This window comes from Camelus ferus, chromosome 8 (genome assembly GCF_009834535.1).
Source record: "Camelus ferus isolate YT-003-E chromosome 8, BCGSAC_Cfer_1.0, whole genome shotgun sequence".
NCBI classification, from domain to species: Eukaryota; Metazoa; Chordata; class Mammalia; order Artiodactyla; family Camelidae; genus Camelus; species Camelus ferus.
In genome coordinates this window covers 56044300-56062180 of record NC_045703.1, presented here as the reverse complement: position 1 = coordinate 56062180, position 17881 = coordinate 56044300, and the positions used below count along the sequence as shown (strand labels likewise).

Here is a 17881-nt window from a genome sequence, read left to right as displayed (position 1 = left end):
TTAACATAACCCTAAATTATATAAATTTAACATAAAAGTTTAAGCCATGGCATTCACATTACTGAATTTATTAGTATATTTCCAATTCACATGTTCCCAGGAAGTAAAAACATTGTCAAAGTTCCTGAGAGCCTACCTTCTAGCTCGTTTCAAATCACTAGCTATCTTCTCTTCCATCGATCTAAGTAGAATATATACTTGTATGTACTGTGCTTTGATTGCAAAAGAATAACTGGCATGCTAGATTCCAGTATTTAAAAAGTCTAATCAAAGTTACTTGAAAATACTGCAAAATAATATTTAAAATATTAACCCAAGGTGTTGAGCCACATGTCATTATAGCTCCAATGACCACACCAAGGCCACAGAAGGTAATGGCAAGTATTTAGTGTAGGCACATGGAACGTTCAGTAAATGTTACCTGACACTATGATCTTTGGCAGATATTCTCTTTCCTAAAAATGACAATAATTTGCAGGAAATGCTCCCTGCCATGACAATATTGACTTTAGCACAATTTGAAATACAGAATGCACAGCAGAGACATCTACCTGATGGCCTTATTCTCAGAAAAGAATGAAGCAAGTCTGCATGCAGACAGAGAGATCTGGGAGAGGTTTTGGAAGCTAAAGAGGAATGGAAACCTTCAAAAGTTAGGAATCTGAATAGAAAATGATAGAATATGAATATGAAAGAAAATCATGCAGAATCACAACACCAATTCTAAGTAGAAACTGTTGGATCATAGCAGAAGATATGTTATCATTTTCTATGTCTAGTGCAACACCAGGAAGCCTGGAATTTAGAGCAGGAGATGAAGTGTGGTCATCAAAGGATCAGAGATTGGAAAAGCAGACAGGAAGTTCAAGACGGTGAGGAAATTTAAGGTCCTCACAGTACTGAAATGGCTTATGAAATCTATGCTGGGTAGAAGAGGCTGATTAAGTCTGAGAAGAGGAAGGGTTTAAGTAACTAAAGATTAGGAGAAGGATGGGTAGGTTTGAGAAGAAGAAGGAAAAATAAAAAGAAAGCTAGGAATTCCACAGCTGAAAATATTAGTGAATGTACATTTTTAAACAAGCTAGTTGGAATATTGCAGATAAATTATATATACAGAGTAAAACTTTAAAGTTAGAGGATAGTATAAAGATGGTCCTCTTCATAAAATCTGTAAATTTAATGTGAAGGAGACTTGTTTTACTGATGATGTTCTGAACAATTCTGATACTCTGCAGCAGAGGGCTCTTCTCTAACTAACATGGCAAAACCAATGGCGTTCAGACGTGCATGGCCAGGTGGGGTACAGTAAAATAAAATGCGTGCTCTGAAAACAATTTGCCTTTGGTCTCTTGCAGGGATGCCAAGATAACACGGGATGTTAACTGAGTCTCAGGCATGGCCAGATCAATGGGGCTTAGAAACAAAGCAGAGATAAAAGCATTTATAGATAAAGTAAAAAGAAACCGAGAAGTCAAACTATAAAACGTTATCAATACAGATAACACCAAGGATGATACCTAAGGAAAAGATGGAGAATGAAAAGGAAGTCAGATGCTCAAAATCAGTGAGTAAAGTAGAAGAGTGTCCCACGGATCAGGGGGAAGCAGGAATAAGATGGTGAGAGGGTAGAATAATGGATTTATTCACTTCTAAGGAGACACTGTTGAGAGATGTAGAAGCAATGCTTAAGAAATAGCAAAGAGGCTGCCAACTGTCCTTCTTATCCCCGGGTGCAGGGCTCCTGTGCAGCCAGTGTCTGCTGGCGCCCTACTGGGAGTTTATGGCTGGCATTCTAATTGTGTGGTTGTTAAACATTCAGAATATTTCCGCTGACTGCCAGGTGAGGAAAATGGGCAAAGTGAATTCTATTAAAGAGTGTTTTTAGTAAAACAGGCAATTAAGGGGACAGCCAACTTTCAATTATAGAGGAAAGTGGTGGGAGAGCTCACAGAAATATTAAAGACACAAGACAATTTGTCCACAATGGAAGCTAGGGCAAGGGTAGGCTGTACTTTAGAGGCATGAGAGGAAAGAACGGAGGAGCAGAAGTTCACAGTGTGCTTAGCAGGTATCATGTTCAGCACGGACAGAAGGGGGCAGGTGGCTGGGGGGTAGGTTACTCTGCATTTTTGTTAATGAGAACAATTCCCCCTCCAACTCCCTGGGAAGGGATTTTCACACTAAGTACATCCCTGGCCTCTTGACCACTCGTCACTCTCTCTGTTCCTGTAGAGGTGGAGTGAGGGATCTGATTTGTAAATCTGGGGAGTGACTGGATGCACTGAGCTCAGCCCACCTTTCCCTTTTGAGAACAGACCTGCAGAGACTAAGTTCTTTCCTACTCTTCCACATATGGTTTCCCACGTTGCCCAATTCTGCCTCCTTCTGGGGTTCGGTTAACAGCCCTGTTAGGCTCTCTAAGCTACTCCTCCAGCCTGGCCTCTGTCAGTAACGAACATGACGCTGTTATTCTTACTTGCCCATACTTTTCGTTTTGCATTTCCTCAGAATCCAGCCAGGAAAGAAGGCTGCTACTTGTCGGGGACCTTCTCAGAAATTCCCAATATTAGTGACTAAGAAAATGGGGTAGGGTTAACTGAAAAACTGTGTTCTACACTGGAATTTGACACAACATTGTAAAATGATTATAAATCAATAAAAAATGTTTAAAAAAAAAAAGAAAATGGGGTAGGGAGAATTTCTATGTCTTTTGAACTAATTAGTGCCAAACAACAGTAATTCAATGAGAGTAATAATAATAATAATAATAATAATAATAAACAATTATTGAATGCTTATCATGTGCCTCTGGTTTAGGTACTTTATATAGGCTAATTATATCAACTATTCATGATCACTCTCTAAGAAGTTACTTTATTTTTTTTTTATATTTTATTTTATTTTAAGAGGGGAGGGAATTAGGTTTACCTATTTATTTTTAGAGGAGATACTGGGAATTAGGTTTACTTACTTATTTTATTTTTAGAGGAGGTACTGGGGATTGAACCTAAGACCTTGTGTATGCTAAGCATGCACTCTACCACTTGAGCTATACCCTCGCCCCGGAAGTTACTTTATTATCCCTCTTTTACACATGAGGAAGTACAAATCGGCTAAGTAACCTCCCACAGTTACAGAGTTGCCCAGAGACAAAGCCAGTGTTGGAACCCAGGCAGTCTAGCTCCAAAATATAACTCTATTAAGTGCATCCTGTACCACTCCTCTCCAAGGTGTGCTTCCTATATGAGGGCCCATTACTAAGAATAATAAACTATTTTATCTTTTTAAATTGAGAAATAATTGACATATAATACTAGTTTCAGATGTATAACATAGTGATTTGATGTATATATACTGCAAAATGATCACTTCAATAAGTCTAGTTAACATCCATCACCACATATAAATTTATATATATAGTATATATATTTTATAAATACCCAATAGTGAATATGTTAAAATAATTGTTTTGCCCATTTTTGAACTTAAAAGTGAAGAATATAACATTCATTTCTTTAAACATATTTAATCTATTTGAAAGCAGAGACAAGTTAATAAAGATATGTGGTCCTCCAGTTATAAACTTATGATACTGTTATGTACAGTAATATAGTTACAGCAGTATGTTCTCTCTTCCCTTCCTTTCATTGCAGGATAACTTGAGAAAATGAGACTTGGTTTCTATTTCTTGAGAAAATGGACATAATTCTATCTCCACTCCGCACTCCCTGCTCTGACTCTCAGTCTTCTGCAATCAGATTTTTGCCTCAACCAAAAAACAGCCCTGGCAAGAAGTCCCCCAAAGCCCTTCTAACTGCTCCTGGACTTGGCAGCCCTGATCTTCTCCACTCCTTCAGGCAGCCAACACTATTAACTGTGCCCTTGGCTCCTGACAACACTGTTCTGGTCCTCCTCTCTCCTCAAGAGCAGTCACTTCTCAGGTTCCTTTGCTGGTCTCCCTTCCTTCACCTATTCTTCATGTGTTACGGTTTCTGGATTCTCTGCTCTATCCTCTTCTAATTTTTCCCCCTCTTGCCTACTCACAATTCTCACCTGCCACCTCTACCTGGATACCCCCATCTCACCATCTATCTGGCCTACAGCTCTCTTTTGAAAAGGAGATACCTGTCCAGTGGCTACTGGTTACTTGTTTCTGGATGTCTCACCAGTGCCTCAACAATGTGAACTAAGTATCTATTCAGTCTCTCTTCCCCTTCCTAGATACTGAAAGGGTTGGTTTGTTTGTTCATTTATTACTGAAGTATAGCTGACTTACAATATTATTAGTTTCAGGTGGACAACATAGTAGTTCAATATTATTATTGATTACACTCATAAAAAGTTATTATAAAATATTGGCTTTATTCCCTGTTCTGTACATTGCATCCTTGTAACTTATTTATTTTATACCTAGTAGTTTGTACCTCTTAATTCCCTTTACCTATTTTACTCCTTCCCCCAACCCTACTCCCCTCTGGTAACCACTAATTTGTTCTCTGTATGTACGAGTCTGCTTCTGGTTTTTTGGTTCATTTAAAAAAATTTTCTAGATTCCACTTATAAGTGAAAATATACAGTATTTGTCTTGTTACAGTGAATATAACATCCTCCAGGTCCAACCATGTTATCACAAATGGTAAAATTTCATTCTTTTTTAAGTAACATTCCATTGTGCGCTTGCGCGTACATGCGCGCGCACACACATATATGCACACACACACCACACACATACATATCATCTTCTTTATCCATTCAACCGTTGATAGACATGTAGCTCATTTCCATATAATGGCTCCTGTAAATAATGTTACTATGAACATAAGGGGTGCATGTATCATTCCGAATTAGTGTTTTCATTTTCTTTGGATCAATATCTAAAGCTACAGTAATCAAAATAGTATGGTACTGGCACAAAAACAGGCACACAGACCAATGGAATAGAACAGAGAGCCCAGAAATAAACCCATGCACATATGCTCAATTAATCTACAACAAAACAGGCAAGACTATACAAAGGGGAAATGGTCTCTTCAATAAGCGGTGTTGGGAAAACTGGACAGCTAGATGTGAAATAATGAAACTAGACCATTTTCTCATGCCATATACAAAAACAAACTCAACATGGATTAAAGACTTAAATGTAAGACCTGAGACCATAAAACTCCTAGGAGAAAGCATCTATACATTCCATTGGTTTTAGCAATATTTTTTTTTGGATTTGTCTCTTTAGGCAAAAGCAACAAAAACAAAAATAAACAAATGGGGCCACATCAAATTGAAAAGCTTTTGCACAGAGAAAGAAATCATCAACAAAATGAAAAGGCAACCTACTAAATGGGAAAAGAGATTTGAAAGTGATATGTCTGATAAGGAGTTAATATCCAAAACACAGAAAGAATTCATACAACTCAATATAAAAGCAAACAATCTGATTAAAAAATGAGCAGAGGACCTGAATAGGCATTTTTCCAAAGAAGATATACAGGTGGCTAATAGGCACATGAAAAGATGCTCAACATCACTAATCATCAGGGATATGCAATCAAAACCATAATGAGGTATCACTTCATACCTGTCCATGGCTATAGTCACAAAGACAAGAAATGGAAGTGGGGGTATAGGGCAGTGGTAGAGCACATGCTTAGCATGCATGAGGTCCTGGGTTCAATCCGCAGTACCTCCATTAAATTTTTTTTAAAAAATAAAGGCAAAAATAAGTATTGGTGAGAGTGTGGAGAAAAAGAAGTCCTCCTGCACTGTTGGTGGGAATGTAAATTGGTGCAATCACTATGGAAAACAGTGTAACCATACTTCACAAAATTAAAAATAGAACTACCATATAATCCAGCAATTCCACTCCTGGGTATTTATCTGAAAGGTTTTCTCAACAGCTCTCCTTGTCTTCAGAATTTTGGTCATTTAATAATGCATCTTCCACAGTTGTGTGGAAGAGACGTTTCCAAAGCTTAAATCTAATCACGTTATCTAAATGCTTTCAGATTGCATCACCAGTGGAATGGAGCATGGTGCACACAGGCGTTTTGTGATTTGTGTCCTACCTCTCTCTTCATCTTTTTCTCTACTTACTATCTTTCCCTGCTACATCATCAGCAATTTCTATTCTCAGCCAGACTGAACTTCTAAACTGTTTAGTGAAAACACACTGTTGTTCCCAGACTCCTGATTAGATGTCCCTCTCCAGTCCTCACCCAGTCTATCTGGGGACAACTATACATCCTTCAAGGCTCAACTTAGTAATCATCTCTTTTATGAAGCCTTTGATGTGCATCTGAAGTGAAAGTAACCACTTCCTCCTTTGGACCCATCTTAACCCGAACAGAACTGTGTTCTGCCCTAGAGGAAAGGACCATATCTTATTTATGATTAGGAATGCCTTAAACTTAGAATATCTCACGAAATGCTTGAAAAAATGCTTGAATCTGCAGAGATGGGGAATGAGGCTAAAAATTATTTTAATTCAACATCACATTAATAACACATTTTCCTGGAACATACGGTTTGTCTTGACGCAGAAGTCTGTTGGCAAAGCTTATTCTCCCATCTTCTAAAAAATAACAGTATTTATCAGATAATATTCCAACTGTAATTTATGAGTTCTTTCTTTCCAGGTTAGGAAAAAAAGTGACTTGATAGGCTTAGTCAATAACATCTATGAACGGCCAAAGATTTTTTTCATCTGGAGCTTTCCATTTGGAATGATCTGTCTATGAGGCAAGCCTTCGTTAAATTCTCCTTCCTGAAGAACTCATCCCCCAAACTCTCAAAATCCAGCACCACGTGTATAATCTTTACCGGGCCAGCTCTATGGCTTTTAGCTTGTTAGACATTGGTTTTGCCAGCACCTCAGTGAATGTTTTTCACTAGTTAACACTTTAAATCTTTTTATTTATTTATATTTATGGGGAACAGAAAGGTGAAATCCAGTGGGATCTGGCCAGTTGAAAATTCAATTTTAAGCAAGTATAAGTATATTCTCTCACTGTACCATACTCCTTAATTTTCCTCTCTTATTAAAAAAGAGTAGCTGGTTGATGCTTACATTATTTCCACCAGAATCTTTACATAGAGGCTTCCACAGTCATTCTACATTACCCCCTTTCTTTAAGTGTGAAAAGAAGTGCAAATCTCCTTTTATGAGCCCCAGAAGAACAAAAATCTTTCAGGATTATCTCTGCAGAAAGAAAAAATTTTAAAAAATTCATTCACAATGAATAAATAATCACTGAAGACGTTTGCACTCCATGGAGCACTTCTGTGAAATCCAAACACCAGTTGAAGCAGATCTGCTGAGTCCCTTTACGTAGGGAAAAATAAACTAAAGGCTATATTAGACAGGCTTATTAAGTAGATTAAGGGACTGTCAGATTATCCCAGTCAATCTTCACGGCAATCATGTGGGTTAAATATTTATATTTTCATTTCTCAAAAGAGAAAACCAAGGCTCAAAGAGACCAAATGACTTGCCCAAGATCAGTAAGTAAATAGTAAAGTCAGAGTCAAATTCACAATCACTTGGTTTAAGGTTGTACATTTTTCAGTATATCATACAATTTTTGAACTTTAAAATTTAAGAAATGACCCAGGTGCTAGAGCTAGGTCTTTCTACCAACATTTTTCTTTTAGCTCTTTGCTTAACAACATGTTCTCAGTCAGTTTCCACTAAACTTATACCCAGTTAGGTGCTGTCCGCCATCTAGTAAATTTAACTCTAAAATGTTTTAAACTCCCAATAATAATTGTCACAATAGCTCTTTTTTCAAGGTCCTTTCTTAGCATTCTGGTCCTCAAATTCATCCTTATTTAACTTTACTTTCTCCAAATGGAGATGTGAAATCATCAGTGTTCCATTTTAGTGTCCATAAGTGATACTTAATTTCTTAAAGTACATCTTCAAATTGGACTTACAAATAGCATGATGAAGAAAAACACGTTTATTGCAAGAGTCAAAAAGATCTGGATTCAAATCCTGGTGTGGTACTTGTTGGCTCAACACCTTGTCAAATTCTTTATATTCATTAAAACTCAGTTGCCTCATGTAAAAAAGGATTTTACTATTCATTTCACTAGGATTTTCTGAATACTAAATAAAGCAATGTTTGTAAAGATCCTAATACAGTACTTGGTCAATGTAAACAACAATTAGCAGGTACTGGTAATGTTATTGATAACACTGATATCATTATTATTAGGTTTAAAATATGATATGCAAATGTGCGAATAGTCAGGAACAGTTGGCAGAGGGCACTGGATGTAAATGGAGATAAAACTAACTTAAAAAAATAGGCTTTGCATTTAAATCTTAAACCATTTCTGAAAAAGTAGCATGGTAGTAAGGCTCCCTGTTCTTGTCCTGATATACAAAAATCATAAGCCCCCCACCCCCATTATTTTTATTCTGATACTGACAATGCTGACCTGATGCTGGCAGACTTTGCTTTTAAGTCGTTCCATCTTTGGTTCATATCGTCCAGTCGATGCTGAAGCATAGTGGCCTCTTCAGAATTTCCCAAAGCTTTTACCATCTTCTGCCTGTTTCCATCAATGCTTTTAAATATGTCATTGTGGGCATCAATTTCTGCCTGGATGTCCTAAAGAGAAAAAGGCAAAGAGATAATGAAAATGTAAGATGTTGCCATCAACGTTACCAAACACAGCTTTATTTTTTGATATCCCACAGGTGAGTTTTTAAAAAGCAAAACAGTTAATTTCACCTTACATGATAACAAATTTTAAATGTTTTCACAATTCCTACATTGAATATAATAGTTTTCAAATCCTTAAGACGCTGATTTCCCCCATTCTTAAAAACAGAATGTGTTATAAATTTCATGTATCAGCTAGTTAGATATTCAAATTCAATGACAAATATTTGAAATTTTATACAATTATTGTTGCCAAATCACTGAACTTCGCATGAATTAATTTCCAAACAAATTCCTTCTCCCCTTTCCACATAAGCAAAACTTCCCTCAAAATAAGAAGTTTTATAGAAGTCACCGAGATATTACATAATTTTAATGTTTTTTATATTTAGATGAACTTACTAATAGTTCGCTCTTTCAATCTAATAAAATTTATTTCTAAAATTTAAAAAAGTATTTTCATAAAAATGTTTATCCTCATTAAGAAATAAAAAATGACAAAATAATATTCCTCCTATTAAAAGGGAAAATATTTTGTTCATTTTTATAAAGTAAATTTGTATATAGTTTAAGTAAAATAAGAATCTTTATAAATTAGTAATAAAAATTTGTTCAGACTTTGAGGAAGCATTTTGACAGTTTGTATCAAAAGCCTTAAAACTGTTGAAATAACCTATCCTAGGAAGATTTATGTATAAACACATTTATCATATTGTTGATTGTTTTTAAAGTAAAAGCTATCATAATCCATTAATGCTAATATATTAATAAGTTTTAAATTGGAGGATATAAAACTATATATTATGATACGCTAATTTTTAAAGGAAGTGTTTAAATTAGCATAGGTATTTGTAAATCACTGCACACACAAATTAAAAGACTATAAGAAATAAATCAAGCGTGTGATCTCTGTATAAGAGGATTAAAGGTGATTTTAGTTTTATTCTTTATACTTCTCTGAGTTTCCAACCTTCTATAAAGAAGAGTCTCTTTTTGTAATTAAATATAACACATTTAAATTTTGAAATACAGAGGATCTTATCAGTTGTATTTTAATATTATCTCATTATAAGGTTGTCAACACAATTTTCTGCATTAACTTGGCAATCATCTTTTCTTCATGAGTAAATGGGACGTGTAGCTAACTCTAACTCTAGCATGACAGCCATTACCATCCAACAACCAAGTATGAACTTACAAACAGAAAAACAGACACCAGAGGGAGCCGTGAAGATGTAGGGTGAGTCCCCATGGCATTAACTGGTAATGCACATTAAGGCAACATAGATCAGAAATAAAAATTATGTTTCAGGTAATGAATCTGAATTAGTAAAAGGAGAGCAAACTCCTAAATAATATAGTTTTGTTAAACTTCTCATCAGTTTTGTTAATCTAGAATTCACTCCTGATAAGCAATCCATGTATCCCACCAAGAACCAAGGCTTCGGGCCAGCATCAAAGTGATTGTTCTTCAAGCATCTACAGACCTACTGGTAAAAAAAAAGTATCACTTACAGGAGGTTAGGGGAAGAACTGCTGTATTGTAACTTTTGGGAAGATTTGTGACATCTAACATGACATTAATAGGGTCATATTTGAGAAGTGGGAGAGGTGGACACAAAGTTTGATGGACAGCTTCTGCAAAATTTATGCTCCAAATTTGCAAGCCGAGCAATCCCTGGGTTATCTGACCCTGACGACAAAGCCAGATCAGGTCTCCCCGCAAAGTACAATTTTTATTTTAGAGTTAACCCCTGAACAAAACTCTGAGCTTATGGACTCTTCTGCATTTTACTAGCACCCCAATCCCAGAGAGCGCAGAGCAGACACTGATTGCGGAGCAGGGAAAACAGAGCCAGATACTGATTCAAAGTTCTCAAGTTGGGCAACATTATGTATGCAAATGGCAATCTAGTTATAATCTTAGCTTGGGGTGTTTCAAATAGAAATTCTCAGCAGAAAAGAAAAAGAAAAGGAAAGTTCTGCTGAAATAGTTCTTTGATACCATCTCTTGACAACATAGTCTTATCACTTAGAATAGAACTGTTCTATTTTTGTGTCCTGAAATGCATTTTAAGACATCTAAAGAGATACATTAAAAGATCAACAGTTTTAAACTTGGGTTGTAAATATGTGTGCTAGTCATCTTTCTCAAGAAGCTCAACAACAGAGAAAGCAAAGCCTCTCTTTGCTCTGTGTTGCCAAGGAGAATCTGGCCTCAGATTTCCTGCATAGGTTTCTAAACATTATCATCAGTGGACCACACCCAAAATCACCAGGAAACTTTAAACCACAACTTCCTGAAGTAGCCTGACTTATTTGCTTCCTTTCATATGCAAGACACACAGAAAGACAGAAGCACATTAAGATTCATAAATAGCTTTCTCAGTTTCAGGAGAGCATTCCACCACACTAGGAAATTTGGACACCAAAAGCAAGAAGCAAATTTGGCTCTTCACATCAGATCAGGTGATGTCTTTTGCAGTCCGGCCACAATGACAAATAGAGTGAAACAGAGCTACATCACTGGCCCAGTTCATGATTATAAATATTTCTATGAAGTTTTGGTTAGAAGTACCACCAGTGAATTTTTTTCATGTTGGAATTTAAGTTTCAATATATGGAAAACCTTCCACACATGAGCCTCATAAAAAGTTAGGAAGAAAATCAACCACCAGAAAATGACCGAAGAAAAGGAAATCAGAATATATTATTTTTTTATTTAACACTTGGCAGCATATTTATTTGGCCAAATATAGAAAGAGCTCCTAAAGACAGAAAATCATCATAATATTTCTTCTGCGTCCTTCAGAGTCTCTGCTACACAGATTAACCCTAATGAAAACTAGACACAGATAGATGACAGATAGAGAGAGATACAAATGCATGAAAAAATGCATAAATAAGTTCATCTTGACTGACTGGCATATTAGCCACTGAAGTGCCAGGAAAAATCAGAGAAATAACTGGAAGGAAATGTAGTAATCATTTTGTTTTAATCTCTTCATTTTAAAAATGTAACATGGAAAACCTAAAATTATTTACAAGACTGCACTGCAAAGCCTCGAATAAGCTTTTCACTGGAAATGTAGAATTACACGCAGTTAATGAATCATGCTCCTTCACAGATCACTGTGCAATGATGCACTGGTTTTAAAGTCAAGATGCCAGCATGGGAGGCTGTCAGATCATGACCCTGATGTAACATCAAATGCTAAAATAAATTAAAGTTCTGTGAAAGAGGGTTTACTCTCACTGCACAGCTGGGAGACTTGCCCTACTAATGCTTACCTCTGTCACCTGAAAGCCTTTCTAACCATTAAATAAACATTCAAACACAAAATGGTTATTGATAATTAGTTGTGGGAATGTAATCCATCTAGAAGCACAAAGCAATGCTCTTCCAAGCATTTAACATAAGCCAGTCATGTGCACAGAGGGGCCATAGCAAGGTATTCAAGCCGTTAAACTAACATTTGAAAACAGACGAGAAGAAATATTTTCAGGATTCACTTGAAAGCTTTGAAATGTACCTTCAAATAATGTAAGCATATTGTAGAAGGTTAAGGAAAGTTAGAGGTCAGAATAAGAGGACTACATATTTCTCCAAATAAAACACCATCAAAAGCCTAAGGTGCACACTTTGGGAAGAACCTTGCAGAAGTTCACAGAGGTTCACAGATCAACAATTAGTCTTTTTTATACAATACCCACTACCCAGGTCAAAATAAACTTCACAAATAAAGGAAAACATTTATTTATTTACTTAGTTAATAATTGATATTTTAATATCAGTTTTGCCCTAATTGGACATTTCTTTAATGATGTAACCCATAGAGGTATCATATGCAAATACCTTATAATGTATATCACATACATTTTATTTCTTTATAATGTTTCTACAATCAAGTAGTAGCTGTAACTATGTAATCAAAAATATTTCCTTAGATTATAATAAGCAGAACTGTCTGAACCCTCTGATAGGAAACAGATTTAGAATAGTTCCATTAGGAAGTCTTCAACAACTAAAAGATCCATCCTCTTTGGGCCTTGCTGACATAACTGTGGTTTATTTTTGCAGGGCCTATTTACCTAACCCTACACAGCCAGAGCAATGTTTTCTCTTAAGGAGTCCTGACCTCTTCTCTGAAGGTGAAGAAGTGAGGTTAGCAACGACTTCCCAGCTGTATCCCAAGGCTCAGGCTAAATCAACACAGTGAACCATTAAGGAAAAGGAAATCCACTGTTCCTTTCAAAAGTAGGACCAGTTTAGGATCAGTTCTCAGGAGCTCAGAAGGATCACTGTCAGAGTTTCAGGTTTTGAAAATGAGGGGTCATAACCTTCTAACAAACTAGTCAGGTATTACCTAAGAAAATTATACAACTAAGTGATACCATCAAAGTCATTATTTGCTATGTAAATATGCTTTGAGACAGTTTGTGAGACTTCTGGGAAAGTGAGTAATTACAATTAATCAGTCAATTAATTGTAGTAATTAATTACTACAATTAATTGACTGATGTCAACAAATCATTCAATTAATTATAAACTACCTCTCCTTTCAACAACGAATCTCATTTTTAACCACTCTACTAATAATTATGGAATCATATTTTGAAAAACAAAAGAAAGTGGTGTCACCTGATCTACAGCAACATTTATAAAGTAGGAAATCAATGCCAGTAATGTTCTGCTCCCATTATCTGGGATATAAACATACGTTAGACAACAGAGTAGAAAAAATGTTAAATTACTAAGTAGAACAAATTTACAATTAACTGCACTTCCAAGATAATTTGAACAAGCTAACTTGAAATGATATCAATCAACAAATTACATTTTAAATTCCAACATAGCAAACACTGTTATTAGGAAAAATATTCTTCACAACAACAACAAAAAAATGTTCCAAATCCTCGACTCTATACCAATTGCTACTTAAACACACTAAAATCCTAGTGAATTAAAATACAGTGGCTTTCCTTCTGAGGTGCACTTTATATAAGCAGGTTTGATCTGCACATGAACACAAGTTTCTTAAGAACAGATATTTTAAAATGTTTCCATGTGATCAAACTATTGCCCCACCTTAATTCCCCAAATCAGATTGTATAACTGAAATTGAACAGGCCTGAAAACCCAGTCAAAGGTTTTTGTATTTTAAGTGTTTTAAACTACAGTCCTGGGGCATCCAACTCTTCAACTCCTGACCTGTGTAAAAGCAGTTCCTATGGCCCAGAAAGCTCTCAGTTTCTTCCCACAACACACACCCACCCACATACCCACACACCAGCACACAATCTCTGTTTCTTCCTTAATCTTAAAGCCATCTTTTAAGTCCCAGCTTAAATGTAATTTCCCCAGGAAAATCTTCAATGCACTCAGATTAGATTCTATCTGCCTGTTACTCCAACAGCTCCCTCTACTTATGATAATTCACACACTCAGAGAATACAGACTTGTTTAAGGTCTGTATTCTCCTACTCAGCCGTAAATTCAAAGAGGGGAGGTCGACTCTGTTATCCACCCAACCCTTGAACTCAGCCAAGTCTGGTATATACTGTGCCCTTCATAAATACTTACTAAATATTGAAGAACTGAGTAGACTTTGAAATTGGAAGTTTACTGCGTCTTACAAATTGAACAGCAAAATACAGGCTCTGATTAATTTTAAATATTGATCATCCTAAAAGAGGTCAATGTCATAAAGGAAATTTAGCATTGAGTGGTTTTGCTCTGTGTCGTCACTATGGGAAGTATCTTTCCCAAAGGATTCACCAAGAACGGTACTACACAGACTCAGACACACACACACACACACACACACACACCCTTAGAGAACTGCCATTATCATTAATCATCTAGCAGCAGAACCGCATAAGTTAATAAAAAGCAACAGTCACTCAAAATGTCACCAAGCTAAAACAATCCCTTACTTCCTCCTCTGTGACTACTAAATAAATGGAACACACAGTACACAGTACAGATGGCTCAAGTATGACAGTATATTCACAAACACTGAGGCCATCAGATACTTCCTTCAGGAGGTACTTTCAAGGAGAAAATTCATTAAAGTCAAGGTAGCAATAAAACCAGCCCATAGGTTGGATTTCAGAAAGGTGCTCTGGTGGATCAGCCTTCTGTGTCCCGTCAACTGCTGAGTCTGAACCAGGTATACGGTCACCCTGGTCACAACTGCTCACCCCTCATCACCTGACTAGGTGATGCGGACCTGCTTGCTGGCAGGCACATCTTGCCACAAGGTCATCCTCCCCTGGTGAGAAGCTCCAGTTCCAGTCTCCTCTTTCAGACCACATTGGGGCACCTGTGGTTCTCTCCCAGTGGAGTTTCCTGATCTTTGGTGAGCTGTCACCTTGAGGAAACAGTAGAGAATGCTTCCTACCTCCTGGACCCCTAGGAACTCCGAGTCCCAGATGCAATTTGCCCATCCAGCTTATTCTGGAAAACCACCATCCTGGCATCACGCATTTTGGGACCAGATAACCAAACTACAGATCTCAACTGTGGGCCAAACATTCATGTATGAACAGATACACAGTATCAGTCACAAAATCACGAGATTTCTTTAAAATTAAAAAATATCAACCAGATATCCTCTTTCAATTTACCCCACAAACACACTGCTGTCTGGAAGTTACGCTGAAGATCTGCTGTCATCTGGAAATTTCAGTGACCTGATCAGTCTGTACCTTTCCAGATTAACCACCATTGGAAGACCCACCACTACCCCAACCTTGTGCTCGAGTTTTCTTAAAGTCTGAAATGGTTTCAGGAACTGAGCAAAATACTTCTTTGCTATGGTAACCTAACATCAGCCTGAACTATTACAATTACTGATAAGAAAACTGCGAAGCCACTAAGCTTAGTGTTTTCTCCAGAAGCGAATCACTAACATTGAGGAAAAGAGACTGTTACTCAGCTTCTGAAGGTATCATGTGCCTTTTGCCTGAGAGCGGTAAGCCTTGGTCTTTCCCTAGAAATGGCATTCTTCCTCTCCAAGTTGCAGGAAGGTAGTCGTACTTGAGAGGTGTTAAGTAGTGGTACCTTTCCATAATACATTCCTGGCAATGAATCCACGTAGCATAGGCTAAATATATGAGCCAGCTTTTGTGAAAATACACAAAGGGTTTTTTAGAAAGACTCAAGTTGGAGAAAAATACATCCATGTATGACAACTTCCTACAAACGAAATATGGCAGAGATTAACTTTCACATAGGTTTTTATAAAAGCATCTAACACAAAAATAAACGTATCTGGAAAACTACAGACTATGAATCGCAGCAAGATTGTTGCTTTGAATTTGCTTTGTCCTCCCCACAAAAAAAAAAATTCCCAATTAGGCCTTTGACAGGATTAAGCCTGTAGACTTTTACTGTCAGTTCAACCACTAAAAGAAAAAAATGAAATGTGCAGATACTAAGGTTTAGGAGTTAAAGGAGGAAACATACTAATATAACCAGAACTTGTAGCTCTGTCGATGAAGTGGCCAAAAGGCTGAAGCAGGTTACTAGCCTCTGGTATCTGACCTGGGCTTTAAAGACTAATGGCAGCAATTACAATATAAAAGTCTAGCTATTGCCCACAATTACTGCCTCTCAGGGGGTCTTAGTAATGAATTATTCATGTAACATATGCCCTATACCTTTTTAGGAAGAAACAGACAAATCTATACAAACCAAGCTAAAAGATCTCTTTATGGTCATAAAGTTTGTCACCTGCTGTTACCAGCTGCCATAAAAAAAGTATTCTCTCTCTCCTCCACCCCTTCTGAATGGTGAGCAAGTTGAACCAGGAACTATCTTTTACCCTCAGGAATGCAGGTGCTTAATAACGTATTAAAGGGAGAGGTCAGAATGAGCCCTGTGGTACAATCCTTAGACTACAGTTGGGGTGCAGGGAGAGAAGAGGGGAGGAGGGAGCATTAAACCAGGAGAAGCTGAATTCTTCTCTCTCCATCCTCTTCCTGCTACATGGTTTCTGCCATCAGGAGGCACGCAATGACTCCAATTGTTTTGGAAAAGCTTTCAAACTTTTTAAATGACACGATTTTACACCCTTTTCCTTGGGCAATGGTGGTTTTGTAAGAAAAAGCCCGTTTTTCCTTAAATAACTCGATATAGTCTTGCTTATATTTGTACTTGCAATGAACCATAGGGTATTCGGGGTGAAAGCCACTGACCACATCTTTGACAACCGGTAAGTAACTGATTTATGCACAGAGCAAGAGTCCTTTGCCTCTTTCCCTCCTTTTCTTTAAAGACGGGAAATTGAAAGAAGATAAGTGCTCGGCATCCAAAGGCCAAGGAAGGCAGGAGCCCCATGAGCAGCATGTTGAGGTTTTCTGTTTTGTTTAACTATAAATGTAAGGTAGCATTTGGCAGGCTAGACTCAATCGTAGAATGCCAAGAACTTTCCTATGGAAAAAAATAACTAAATGCAAAAATAACGATCCAAGTGTTAAAGCTCCACAGTGCACACGAGCACTCCACAATTAACACCGACACAATCAGAAAGAAAAAGAGATCAGACGTGCCATTGCCACTGTGAGGCATCCTCTCCTGACACTCAGAACTGAATCTTCAGAAAGGAGGTGGAGAAGTCAGTGCTCAGCCACTGCAGGGAGATAAACCTGCGGGGCATGGAAAACAGAACCCATGCCTGATGAAGTCAGACTTTGGCATGAAAACCTAGTGTTGTTGCTGGTTTTTTTTTTTTCTTTTTTCCAAAATAACTTTCAATTAAATTACCAGCCGATTGGAGTACAAAGGATCTCTTCTGATGTGAAATTCTAAAACTGGCAGGCATCACAAGAAGCCCTCCTGACCAAAGGAAAGAATTGCTAACTTGATCTCTGGTTGGAAAAAAAAATTTTTTAAGAGGATACAAAATCAAATATGCCTTAGAAATTATATTAAATAATCAGAATCAATAGATTTGCTGCTGTCTAAATACACAGTGGGAGAAAAAAAGACAAGAAAAGGAAGAAGGAGAGAAAGTACAATCATGAAGTCTGCTTTCCGCATACCTTTTCGAATTTTGTCAGCAATTCCCGTAAGCTGAAGTTCAGACCAATCATCGTCCAGTAGCCCTTGAAGCCTACATCTTCTCGGCAAACTTCCTTCAGACAACAGCGTTTAACTTCTAAAAACCGTATCTTTTCTGGCTATACTTTAAAATCCTTTGCAAAATCCTTTA

At 37.0% G+C, this 17881-nt stretch overlaps 1 protein-coding gene across 15 annotated transcripts in view; it reads right to left on the bottom strand.

The window, feature by feature from the left end:
* UTRN (utrophin) overlaps positions 1–17881 on the bottom strand; it is a 456315-nt gene that overhangs the window by 141627 nt on the left and 296807 nt on the right. For 13 of the 15 annotated variants that reach the window (XM_032485082.1, XM_032485084.1, XM_032485083.1 and 10 more), the window contains one exon: positions 8437–8609. In XM_032485082.1, coding sequence (XP_032340973.1) covers positions 8437–8609 — 173 coding nt within the window. Of the gene's footprint in view, positions 1–8436; positions 8610–17711; positions 17778–17881 lie in introns of those variants that run through there. The other 2 variants (XM_032485093.1, XM_032485094.1) reach the window with 1 other exon arrangement.